Here is a 13,936-nt window from a genome sequence, read left to right on the forward strand (position 1 = left end):
TCATATGAGATGGCAGTTTGCCGCTGAGCATTTTCTCTCCAATCATAGAATAATTTCATGTAATGAAGAATATGAGAAAAGTGATCACACCAATGAACAACCCAATACCCGACCAGCGGCAATACACCACAAAACACACATGTCATATTTGAATAAATTCCGATAATTACGAAATGAAATCATTCATGTAGTATAATGGGGTTACAAATGATACCTTTTTAACCTCAAAGGATCCTTAAAAGCTTTTATGTTTTGTATTTCGGAAAATGTACAACCCAATGTAATTGTGACATTGCTCCTAATGTTATTGTATTTTATAACAGTAATGATGTGATATTAGGGGGAGAGATACAGCGGGACCTCTATGACTGAACAAAATCAAATTTGAAGCAGTGTTACCTCAGATGAAATAATAGGAAATAATCAGTTCCAGTGCCACACTGTTCCAGTCCCAAAACTGCTGCAAACTGCTCATTTTAAACATGCTTAACTGTCATACATGTGTAAACCTAAGTTGCACAAAACACTAAACAAAAGACAATGTATTATGATTGTATAGAATAACAAATGGCAACTTGTATGGCGAAGTCTTACTGCTTTGAATGGTAGTCCCACTGTATATTGTTTCCTTTTCGCATTCTTCTCTTGCCTCCTCTTGCTGAAGCTCTTAGATTAACTCTTGGATAATAATATATTTGGTGAGCTTGGGGTGACCATATTTGTGTTTTCAAAAAAAAGTTGATCCAAATTGCATTTGAATGCACATTAGCTAATGTACTGTACATTTACATTCAATAGACAAAAAGAGTAACATTCCCCCCTTAGAAAAAAAACATTTGCTACTAGCTAATGTTATATTATTTAAAAACAGTACATACAATTATTGTTTGACCCTCAGGGAAAAAAAAGATTGCATAAAAACATGAATGAGACATTGTACCAGAGAGGCCGATTTAACTGATCATTGTATTAGTTAATGATTTCTTTGTAGACCCTGGAAGCGCTGACTTCCTGCAGGTTGGTGGCACAAAGTCCAAAGGCAGCGCTGAGGTGACAAAGAAGCTTCAGACAGGTAAACAAAAAACATGCTACAGATGACACATTTTAGCAGTCGTTTCCTTGATCGAAGACAGTTCATTCAATGGCCTGCAATTTATTCAGGGATCTGCATGGAAGAGGCCCATTCATGGGTAGTTGCTGTTTAGCTCTCACTGTGAGGCTTGGAAGGAGCTAGTCACAACACAATAGTACAGTGATTAGACTAAATGTGGAGCTAGCTAAACAGTAAGGAGAATAAGGCCCTGTCCGCATGGGAATGTTGTTGGGATTTTTTTGGGAAAAAATGTCGTGTCCACTCTGCGCCGGATTAGTATATAGTTGCATCCAGACCGGAACGTGTCACTGAGTGAAAATGATGTAATACACATGCACACGTATGTGTGGTGCTGTGAACAAGCACGCAGACGTGACAATCCAAACCATAGAAGAAGAAGGAACAAAGGACACAATACGTACCTGTTCTGTTGTCTAGGATTCTAGATTAGCTATTCCATAACATGTAAGTATTCCAAGTAATAGTTGCTTCTCAGGGTTTCAAGCTTCAACCTGGATGGGCAAACAAAGCTTATTTTGAACAAATCCATGTTACAAAGAGATCAGTCTTTCAATTAGCCAATTCACCATCCTGTTTCATTTGCATTACAGCTATTTAACATTTGTTAGGGGGCAGCTGTTTCTGGAGTGAATCATTTAATTTGATCAACTTAATTGGGATAGATTCTGTAAACATCAAGATTGAATGCACTAACTTTGTCAGTTAGTGCAACAATGCTTTAAACCTAATTGAATAAAGTTGCATCAGAAACCTTTGCAAAGCCATTTACCATGTAAAAGCCTTGCATAACCATTAGGCCAAAATTCCCTCAGACAGGAATAGATAGCAATTGATTGGGACTTCCTTGAAAATATGTGATTGCCCTCTCTAATTTGAGACTTGGTAGTAATTGGGTGGTCTCCAAATGCTTTTTGGGTCTAAGTTGTCATTTGGACCTCAGTTAGAAGGACACTTTTTCTTCTACAACCTAAAAAGCCTCCTTGAGAAGTCAATATTCTGGCGTTCTTTTTCCATTCTCTGTGTAATGAAGCTTAACGATCCTCAGTTTCTGCCACAGTGCCAGAGTGTTGTTGCTATTGTATTTTACAGTCCCACTGTATACATAATTATACATATATCCATCCAAATATTTAATAAAATTTCATGTTGATTTTTGGAAGCTGAAAAAACAGTCTCATCTCCCCATTATTATTATTATTTTTTTTTATCTCAGATTATTATCATGTCTGGGGTGAGTGACCATTTGCCTACGAAGCCCATCTCTGCGGTCGGAGTCGTCTCGTCACACAGCAAGGCTTTGGATGACTACTATGTTGTAAGTTATAATTATGTGCTCTGGTGGAATAATCGAAACACAATTTTTTTGTCTGGTAGGATTACACATATGATGTTTATACTTTACATCTACAACAATTCCTTTGTTGCAAAAGCCAAAGGTAAAGTCTACACAAGTTTCAATCCTTCCATGAATTCCTTATATATAAATTGGTCAGAAATCAGTGTAATGGGCCTTATCCAAACCTTTTTTTTTGTCAAACCTACAAAGTCGGAAGCAGTTATCCATACAGTTTTGGTAAGATGAAGACTTACAATTTTGAGGAACTAACAAGTTCAGCTAACCTATTGATTATATGTCCCAATACTTTATTCCAACTAGTCTTGTTTATGTACATTATGTTAGTGGCACATTGTATAACATCTATCTATGATGTTGGCAGTCATCTAGTCATTTTTTTTCTTTTGTCTGAGCTGTGGGATGACTTCTTGAAGTTTACTTTGATGATTTAGAAGATTTGCGTCCTGATACTGTTGTTTGCACCCAGTGTTATACTGTATACACACCAGAGGCAAAGGTTTAATCGTGTTTGCTTGATTAAACTAGCAGTCTGCTAGTATTATGAGCTACTTTTATTTGTGAAATAATTTGCCATGGCCTGAGTTAAAGAATTAAACAGGCACAATAGAAGCGCTTTTCTTACTTGCTCTTCTTCGTGTTGATTTTAACATGCACACAAACGGCTCCCCTCTTCATCCAGTTGTTGTCTCTTCCCGTTCCGCCCCTCTTGTTCTATTCTTTGGCAGTTAATGGTGGGTTGGCATCTCAAGGGAGCCACTGGCAGGAAAACCGTGTGCACATTGTATTGACAAACCAAACCAAACACAATCATCGTACTTCCTCCTCTTCTGCTTGGCTGTGCCAGCACATTAGAGCTGATATGCAAATACAACACATGACTTAAAAAACAAATAAATGACTCTGACTCCAAATACTATTTAATGTACCCATTATTGAAGTATTTCTCACCTGCCTATTAGTTCTGTGTTGGCACTTCTGTATGTTTATTGGGTTTCATGTGGTTGAGCTGCTTTTGCTGAATGTCAGATATCTATACTTCCTGTGTAGACAGGAAATAGGAAGTTAGATCAGCCATGTGCTCTGTCAAGCCAGTTTGATGTCATATCATCAATACTTTATTGTATTCAGTTATTTTGGGGATTGTGGTGGATTATATATATATATATATATTTTTATTATGTTACATTTATTACACGTCTGTTTTATACATTAAGTGCATGTTTCCTTCTCCAGGTAAACTATACCTTTGTTGTAAAAGTCTGATTACCTTTTCTTTTGTCTGAAAGTCCACTTTGGATCATTTTTTTAGCTTGGATATATAATCGATCGATCCTTCCATCCATTTTCTATACCGCTTCTCCTCATTAGGGTCGTGGGGGTATGCTGGAGCCTATCCCAGCTGACTTCGGGCGACAGGCGGGGTGGACATATAATCCTCCAGTCAGATTAATTAAATCATTCATCAGATCATGAAAACATTTTTATTGCACTTGTTGCTAAATCAAGCTGTAGCTGGTCCTGCTGTATATGTATTTTTTTTATGTAGCTTTTCCTCTTTGTAGTATGACAGCAGTGACAAGCACCTTCCAGCACAGGCTGTAGAATGTCACTGTGTTGAATAAATGTTTCTGAAACTTTATAAGGGCGACATGCTGACAAACATAAATTGTCTCAGTGCAGTGCACTCACACTTAAGGCTTGGCTCGTGCACTTAAATTGAGAGGAGAAACTCGCTGCAGCCTCATCTTAGGTTTCTGCAATGTATTTGATCAGAAAATGTGCAAATGTATTCATTTTTACTCAAGAAAGCATTAAAAATGACTGACATCATGCAGAAAAAACATGTATAACACAGTTCAATGGCCAAAATGTAATATTTGTTTTATGTTATCATTGAAAGCTGTTGTAAATGACTTGACAAATGATTACTACTTGCCGGTTTCACTATTCATTACGCTTTACATGCTTTATGTTAAGTTGGATTCAGTGGTTTGGTAATTCCAGAGCTTTGTGATATTTGGTTTATCACATGAGTTTTCAAACTCAAAGCAAGGACAGTATACAGTAGTAAAAGGGCAGTAAAAAGCAGAATCAATTTCTAGAATTGAATCTATTGCAAATCCTACATACCTTAAAGGTGGTCAGCCTCTTGTCATATTATAGTGCTGTGGCTGATACAAACAGCAGTGTTTCAAGCTGTACTCATAGATGGATTCAGAAGTGAGAGGTTTGCTGACATCAGTAAAGTAGCATCTCAAGGCACAACCTTTGGTGCTGGTTTGTGTCAAAGCTGTTTTCATAATAAGTCATGAATGTTATTGAGGCAAATGTTTTCCCTCACTTCCCTCCTGTTGCTGAGTACCTGCAAGTAACTCGTTGCTTTGATATCCAGACTAGAGCATCCACTCAGAATCTGCACTGAAATTTGATTTGAATTGCTTTCCAAGCCACCTCCACAGGTAGCTTGGATCTGTTTTGAAAAAAGATTGCATGTGATATTTGTTGTTTAACCTTAAAACAATAAAACACGATTTTAAAATCGTCTGCGTCGAGGTACCTGCTTTGTAAGACTGCGAAAGTTATTCTGTCGGACTAATTTTTCAATTATTATGTCTGACTTATTCTTCAATACATTTTCTACATCTAATTTGGTGTGTGAGTCTTTTTTCCTTCTCATAAGTGGAGATTAAAGAACACACAAGGTGGAGGTGAAATTGGCTTAATTAATTTTCCAAAGTGGTCCTTTGACCTTTAGTACAATTTCATCTCCAACTCAATACAGGCATTCAAAAAACAAACATGGTTATGTTTGTACATCAAAATGGAAGGACCTCTGTTGACATTAACATAATACATTAAGGTCATCTTAAAATTAGACCCATGCATATTATAGCACAATGGATGCTGGGTTATACTGAAAGAAATTCCGTATTGAAATATTCTGAAGCATTTTCCCATCAGCATTTTCCCATCATCGGGCTTTCATCATCATTTCAACATCACTACGTGACCTTTTATCTATTATAAAAGAAATCAACAAAAAATATACCAGTGACATACTGAAATGGAAGTCTAAGGCTATTACATTGTATTGATTTTTGCCCGAGAAAGGCTTCAGCTCACCCGTGAGCCTAAACAGGATACGTAGTAGAAATGTAATTAACGTATTGGTATTGTTCATGCAAGATGTCTTTTAAAACCTACCTTGCTTTTAAAAGCCCACCACATATACCCTACCCTTATACAGCAAATCAAAGGGCTGATTATCTCTTTTGCTCTCTGATGCTGTGTGTTCTCATCTCTGAACTTGAGGAGATCATTCCAACACAAGAGAGCACAAGCCCAGATCAAACACTGTTCCACTGGGATCAGCAGCTTTGCTCAAGTACCAGCAGCCACCCGACATCAAACACCATGCACACACTCATGCGCACTCTCACTCCTTGCAAGGGTTGCAAAGGGGATAAGGGGCCTTTCAAATTCACACGAGTGCTGGACTTGTTACTCTCATAAACTCATTACTAAAATTTACATTTATTTCAAGAGACAGACATCTTTCAACTTCTTTGCTTTTTACATCCTTCATTTCTCATTGAATTATATACTGTATTTATCTTGATGCTAACACTGCTCGACTTAAGTATCAATCAGTGGACTTGGAGCCCGTCGTGTGGAGGGCTGGACTGCAGGGATGACCACTTTTACACGAGTAGGTCACCTTTGAAATTAATTGCTACTTTTCAGAAAGTGTTGTTTTGAAAATGTTTTTCAATGTTTTTTGTTTATTCTTGCCACATATCAAGCATATAGGTAAGCCAGTATCGTTGGTAGAGAAGACAAAAGAATCGTTCCGTGCAGAATCAAAAACTTTTCTTCTGAGATCTTTGTTTTTTTGGGGGGCATAAATGATGGTTAGCTTACCATGGGGGTAAAAGACGTCTCTGTCACGTCTCAACGAACGCAGGCAGGTAAACACTGGCTCCCCATGTCTTTCTCATGCTCATCCAGTCACCAGTCAGAACTCAGCCAGGTTTTTTAAAAATTAGACCTAATTTCCTGCAATCTGGTGATATCTGTGGACAATTTTATGTCCTTAATTTTAAGAGTTTGTTGTTATTTTTATCCTTGGAATATATCGTTTAAGCCAAAACATTCTATTTATAAAATTACCGGTACTAGGAGAAACCCATTTTAGCTCAATTTCATGAAATATTTTCCAATCTGAAGCAGCTGCAAATTCCGAGAATTTGAGTATAATTTTATGTCACTGGGGATCGCTTTTCTGGTTAATTTTCATTGAGAATAGACAACAGTTTTCCTTATAGTCATGATGCCAGAACCTTTATTTTGCACCTCCACCTGAATAGCCATGTACAGTACACGTTCAATGTCCAATGTAAATTATCGGCCTGACAGTGGCTTCAGGAATAGCATGCGTCTCGGTTGCATTCTGGCATATGCGTCCACCACGCGGCCATAATTCAGATGCATGTCAGATGCATGTCCCTATGGACATACATCAAAAATCGTGGGTGCCTCAAAATGAGGGGCATCACCCCCATCTAAATCCGTGTGTTAACCCACATATTCTCCTCATATATTACTCACACATGTTACCCAATCTGACCCCACGGGGTCAGTCAAAGTGTGAGTTTACCAAGTTTTGTGTGAGTCACTATGCTCATTTGTTGAGTACATAAATAACCCCTTGATGACGAAAACCTGACCTGTTCTGTAGTACCACCATGAGTTACAACACCCTCTACTGGTAGCAGTAGTAAATACAATAACAGACCCATGCAAGAGAGAATCGATCACTCTAATACACCACAAGGACTCAGAACACAATGCGCGTTCATACGCTGTTAAGAAATTTGCAAAGTTGCACTTTTAAAAAATCTGCGAAACGGAACAGAAAATGGATGGATGGATGGATGGATGGATGGCGCTGCAATACTGCCTCTGTCCACTAGAGGAGCCCAGAGAGAGGCTGTCGTCATTGCAGCCCTCCGGCAGGCACCATGGATGTGTTGCTAGGACACAATGCATTCTAGAAAAACTTTTAAAGAGTTGAGTTTTTTTTCATTCTAAACTAAAGTCAAAACAGTGGTCATTTATTACTTAATTAATTGTTGGGAAACCAGGAGAGTGAGGGTGAGATGTTCGAACTGCGATGTATCAAGGGACGACTGTATATTTTTTCCCTCCCTGATGTAATATATCAACTCAAGAGTATCAACTCTTCACTTGTAGGTGTGTTGATAATGTACGGCCCTATGAAATCCATTTTATTTTTTTCCAAATTCCGTTTTAATTTTTAAAATTCCCGTTTTTACCTTTTACACTTATTTTGCCAGCTTAGAGTGTGAACTTTTGTGACAGTAAATAAAATGTCCATTGATTAAAAGCTAAAATCCTTTCATTTATTGAGGAAATCAGGACATCACTGGCCACAAACAGTAATGCCCGTTGTTGTGGTTAAGCAATACGTAGTCACCAAAGCAATTATAATTGCATGATTAATTTAAGATATATTTTTTGACACCCTTATTTGGTTTATACAATTAGACAGTATGTGGCAAACAGCGCTCTTATTTTGAAGGCCGGAAGTGCGATATGTGTGTTGAGAATGTTCGTTGACGGTTAAGACAAGCTGCGAACAAGAATCAACGTGCATCTCATCCTTATTTCCCTCAGAGCTTACACGACGTCGGCGGGTGAAACATTTTGGAGAGTTTTGGAAGTGGCAGCTGTATCGATGAAGAGCTTTGACATCTGTTCCCACTGGAATAGCACCTCATTGCTTGAGTTGTTTGTAATTGTGGACTGTGAACTGGAAGACAGTGTTGGAAAACCAAAACGTGTTGTTTCTTGGCTAAGGAACTGGAATTTCACATTCAAGCTGTTTTCGTGCTGCTGCCACCTGTGGCAGAATGATGCCTGAGGTGCCTCCTAAGGGGACCATGCCCTCGTTACTCCTCAGCTTGACTTTGGGTTTCACAAAGCTAGACCTTTGTTTATGCTGACAGGATGTGCTGACTACTGACCTGGAAAAAGTGTCCAAGACGGGTTGTCTTGTAACAAACAGGAAGGGTCTGTGATGTATAGGCTGCTTGTGGGACCTTTCACTGAAGTGCTGTTGGTGACGCCCAGCCAGAACAGAACTCGCTACTCATCTGATGCTCGCTCTGTCTTTCTCACCTCACTATCTCTGCCCCCCACTCAAGTCGCTTCCCCCTCTCATCGCATCCTGTCTGTGGTGGTTTTGCATGAATCTCCCTGCGCCATGTTTCCCCCACCCAGTCACTGGGGTCATTCATCATTATTGTCAAGGGGGGTAATGTGTGTGGGTGGGTGCAGAGATCTATGACTTCTTCATTTGAATGAACCTCATTAGATTGACTCTTCTTTGTAAAGGATCCCTGTAGAAAATAACCCTGGCAGTTATTTAGGTGATTCTCACATTGCAGCCAATGGAACATGACGCCTCAGCCAAGCATATTTGCGTCAACGATATAGGAGTTTACAGGTTATATTTTACTCTGCACAACACACAACAGTGTTATGCAGGACCTCGAGCTTGACTTGTGGCACCCAAATGCTGTCAATATGATGCAATCTGTTATTCTTACTGCATGCGTCAATCTTTTATAACTATGAATGAGCCTATTATACAAGGACAATCTGCTCTTTTATTAGAATGTAGACCCATTTCTGCATACACTTTAAATCCCATTCTATCCACCACAGTTCATGCTTACATTTTGCCTCATTCAATCCTAGGATGATTCAACCGTGCATTATTACAATGTAGTACAGTCAAACTTGAAGGTGCAATTTCCTTAGCGTACCTGAGCATTGCTTAGGGGATGTTTAAAAAATCTACATATATAATCCCAATTTCACCATAGAAGCATACTGAACTTTGGTTTCCTTATTAGAGCAGATTGTTGTCAGGGCATCTTTAATCAGCCTTATCCCGAGGGATGATATTTTTAACCAGCTTTTTGGGGGCTAAGACTCCTTTACCCATGCGGAGCTCTAATGAGATGGAGTGCTACTGTAGGCAAGCGTTAATTAAGGCTAGTGTGCAAGGGAGGAGACAAAAGCAACACACTCACAGCATACATACATTAACTTTATCCCATCTCCTGAATTTGTTCTCCCTCTTTGTTTTTTTCCACGTAGGTTGCACAAACAACAGATGGCTCTGATGCCGACCTGTGGAAGGACGGCTTATTCAAATCCAAGGTCACTCGCTACCTCTGTTTCACTACAAAACCTTTAAGTGGGAATGTAAAGTATCACTTTTCCTTGTGCAGTACTATCTGCAGTACCTCTTTGTTTACTGGTTGTTATTCAAGCAGATTATGCTCCCAAAATACGTTGACTAATCAGAGCGCAAAGGTAAAAAGGTCAGCGCTGGCAGTGCAGTTTAGATTTTTTTTACATATAATATTTTTTTTTTCATATTTAAATGTACAATATTTCTCATGGTGTTGGTCCTCCTGTATTTGAACTATTCCTAATTATTTCATCAAAAGCGTCTCTGTAGAGCAAATGCCAGGAAGAATTTGGTGCACATACTATATGATTACTGAATATGAAACCATTCAGTCGTGTCATGTTGTCAAAGAAAATGACACCACAGTAAACAATACCTAATGCTGGCCTGTTAATCGTCAATTTCAGCATCGTCTCCTGCGTGAATAAAAAAGCATTTGATTAATTTACCCATTATTGTTGTATTCCATTCAGACATCCCATATACAGTGCAACCTATAGGTTAGCGTCATTAATACATTCCAGAATGTCTGATTCTAACCAAAACGGACGCTAACTGAATACATTTTTAACAAATAAATAAAACCCAATGAATCCATTCCAGAAAGCCAAAAATGTTAACACAAAACATGTTTTAATTAAAGATATGTTTTTTTCAGGGCCTATACTGTTTTTTACTAGTCAATGAGGCCGCTAACCGATATTTGGATATTCATTTGCAGAAAAAGTGAAAATATAAAATTTTGAATGTACAAACTCCAGCTTTTAACTTACTTTAACGCAAATTATTTGGGTTATTCCATGCAGTACAATTCATCAGAGTAAGGTAATGACCAGACATTTACTTGGTTGCAGCGTGGGTTCATGCAGTTATGGAAGGTGTACAAACATTTAGTGTGAAATATACTCAGTAAAAGCATAAATTAAAACATTAAGCATGCTTAGTCAACCTAGATCATTTACTGCAAGTGAGTAGAGCTGCCGCTTATGTTTCTAGAACATTATTGGGCTCACAGTAACGTCACCAGTAGTTGTTAATTGTAGATGACTGGGATGTTTATTACAATTTTAAGTCTGCTGCCTTAAAGGTCATCCCAAATTGAAACATTAAGTGAGGAAATAGCACACATCTTTGCATAAAATGCACATACATTTAATTGATGTAAGCCAATTAATTTTCAAGATAATAAACTTTAAAGACAACCCCTGTTCTCTGTAGCCCCTTGAGCTGTGACGTCATACCACCAGAAGCCAGCAAGACTTCATGCAAGGACAGCTGTCAGCCTATTGTTTTCTGTGTAAACATCTGTAAACAAGAGTTTTCAACAAAGTTTTTGGATGTTTTTGGCTAGAATGCCAAGACTTTGTGTCGCGGGAGGGTGCAGTAATGGCACACGGCTCACGGTGTTCATCTTTTAATTTGGCCGAAGGTTGCTAAGAGCTGGACCCAAAAAAAGTACAAAGTGGTCGCATTTCAATGATGACTGCTTTGAGGACGTTTATAGTGTTGCAAGAGAAATGGGATACTTTCCACACATACTGCATATCTGCTCTACTGAGGTTCTTCACCTGTAAAAGTTTTTCTCCTCTCCACCGTGTCTGCTAGCACCATGTCTGTGGTCACAGTACACTACTGGTTGGCTGTTACCCGTGACGTCACTCTGCGTGTATCCAATCAGATGGTGTTTGGATGGGACAATGCTGCAGACAGAACTGCAGACAGAGAGGCTCAGCTGCACCAGAGCCAAAATAACCCAGTTTTAAATGTATCTGTTTTTGGCCGTTGGATTAAAAAAAAGGCAGATGCCAATATGTGTCAAACGGCAAATATAAGCCGATAATATCGGCTGGACCGATTATCGGCCAATCACTAGTTTTTCTAGTTTTCCGATTATAGTTGCAGACAAAATACAGAAAACAATTCAAAATACATATAAATACATATAAATGATGAATTAAACGGATAAATGAACATTTAAGGTTACTTTTACCTTCACTGAAGACATGATTCATGACGTGACTGTTTCCAAAGACACAATGTGGCAGCGAGATCAGCACCTTCCTCTTCAACACCACCTTCCTGTTCTACCATGAGTTATTTCTTTAATTCAATAGTATTTCTCACCTCAATAACCCAAAATGGAGCCAAACAGAGTTGCAAGTGCCTGCATTTTGATAAAGAATCTTGCTGCTACATTGTGTCTTTGGGAACAGTCATGTCTTCAGTGAAGGTAAAAGTAACCTTAACAGACGTAAAGTAACCTCACAGACGGGCGACATAGCTGACTTCCAGTTCTAGTTGCCATTTTGTTGGGTAGGATATTAACAAGGATGCTTTGTAATAAAGCTACATTAAGAACACAGTTGGACTCGTGCAGTGTATTAATAACATGACAAGACACATGTCATATTGTACACTAACCGGAAAATGTACGCAAACAGAGGCAACATTTTAATGTACATTTTTTACATAAACTGAAAGACACGCTAACCAGGGCGGACGCTAACTGAGGCTCCATCTCATAGTGATGCAGGTATGTGATAAAATGTCTCTATATATTATAGCACAAGGCTGTCATTGCTTTACCAATTTTGTTTTTGTTTTTCTTCCTCTGGCAATCCCAAGCAAATGTGAGCATTATCATTTCATAAAGGTAAACATGGTAACTTGTGCTTTCACACAAGCACAGATTTGTTTAAATCAAACTCTGGCTTGTTTTCCCTTTAGTGCTGTTTGTTTGGAGCTATAGTAGGAATGCACCCTTAGAGTATTATTATTATTATTATAGTTAGTGTTATTAATGTGTCTGCTGAGTGTGTAGAGCATGTAATACTTAACAACACTTAAACAGAATATGCATATTTGCTGATTATTTTCTTTACAGAATGTCCTCTAACATCCAGACAACTTGACAGCAGCAGCCTCACGCCCAAGTTCAATCTGGCCCACTGGCTAGTGTATAGAATACAAATAGCCTTGCCCTTGTTCCTGCATATTATCTTAAAATGTGTGTCTGCATTGTTTTAAAGAATGTGACAGAAATAAAACATGACAGTGCCATCAATAGAGGCTATTTTATGTGCCACTCAAAAGAGCTCCCACTGTAATTGTCCAAGACAAAAGCAGATTCTGTAAAATTAGCCCCAGAATTATATAGGGGAAAGTAAATAGTTTGTGATTTATCATACTCTAAGTTGAAACTAGATAGACCCCTTTTGTCATGTTGTAATGGGAGAAAAAAAATCCCAGCAAAAGAGGCAAATGCTAAAAAAATCTTCCATGCATAGTAATAACATTCATCCATATTCCTCCATAAGTCAGTGTAAAAACTATGAATAAAAAATTCTCTAATGGCAATGACTGTTGAGCAGCCATTGAGTCATGCCTGGTTCAGTCCACTTTCTACTGCCTGTGTATTATTGAAATTTATTATGCCCAAAAATGAAAATGTAACTGGAGCAAAAGGAGAGTCATGCTTGAAAATGTCACCTTTCGCAGTCCCTGATTGTTTTTAACCGGCATCATTTGTTAGAGCGCACTTCTCATCCTCATGCCCATCATCACACAGCTGCTCCGCCAAAAACAGAGAATATTAAGTTCACATTTAAAGATGTTTTAATGTGTTTACTTGAGTTATTTTGTCAACCCATGTATTCCATAATTTTAGAGTGTTTCATAATTTCTTGACACTATTATCTGACAATTTCTCTTCAAAAATGTTGAACCTTGTCATGCCTTTGTTCAACATTCTTAAATCGATGACTCTAATATGCTGGTCATAACCTGTCTATTAGGGGCCTGATGTTGTTGTGGACATGAAGTTGACTGACATGAAGGATGCATTGCCAGAGGGTTTCACACATATTCAAGAGACATTGGACACAAGTAAGAAAACAGATAATGTAGACCACAGCCTGGCTCATTGCTTCGTGCTCCCTGACCAGCTCATATGGAAGGGGCAGCTGGGCTTGAGATTGTGAATGTTTTATGGGTGCAGGTTAGCTTAATTTATGGTAGACTGTGAGAATAAAATAAACATTTTGCCCCAGAGTTACAAAGGAAGAGAATCATGAGTCATTGTTTATCTCAGCTGGAGCTGGGCTTTTCTTTATGAGGAGCTTATTTATTTATGTATTTATTTGGGGAAAGGACGAGTGGATGGGGTTATCTAATATTAATG

General features: G+C 38.4%; 1 protein-coding gene across 1 annotated transcript in view; it reads left to right on the top strand.

Moving 5' to 3' along the window:
- The first annotated feature begins 1,023 nt into the window (after positions 1-1,023).
- Positions 1,024-13,936, top strand: part of mvb12bb (multivesicular body subunit 12Bb) — a 50,492-nt gene continuing 37,579 nt past the window's right edge. The window contains 4 exon segments of the mRNA XM_054774668.1: positions 1,024-1,072; positions 2,328-2,429; positions 9,660-9,755; positions 13,551-13,641. Of these exon segments, the coding sequence (XP_054630643.1) occupies positions 2,337-2,429; positions 9,660-9,755; positions 13,551-13,641 (280 nt within the window). The 5' untranslated portion in view covers positions 1,024-1,072; positions 2,328-2,336.

This window comes from Dunckerocampus dactyliophorus, chromosome 4 (assembly GCF_027744805.1).
Source record: "Dunckerocampus dactyliophorus isolate RoL2022-P2 chromosome 4, RoL_Ddac_1.1, whole genome shotgun sequence".
In the NCBI taxonomy this organism is placed as follows: Eukaryota; Metazoa; Chordata; class Actinopteri; order Syngnathiformes; family Syngnathidae; genus Dunckerocampus; species Dunckerocampus dactyliophorus.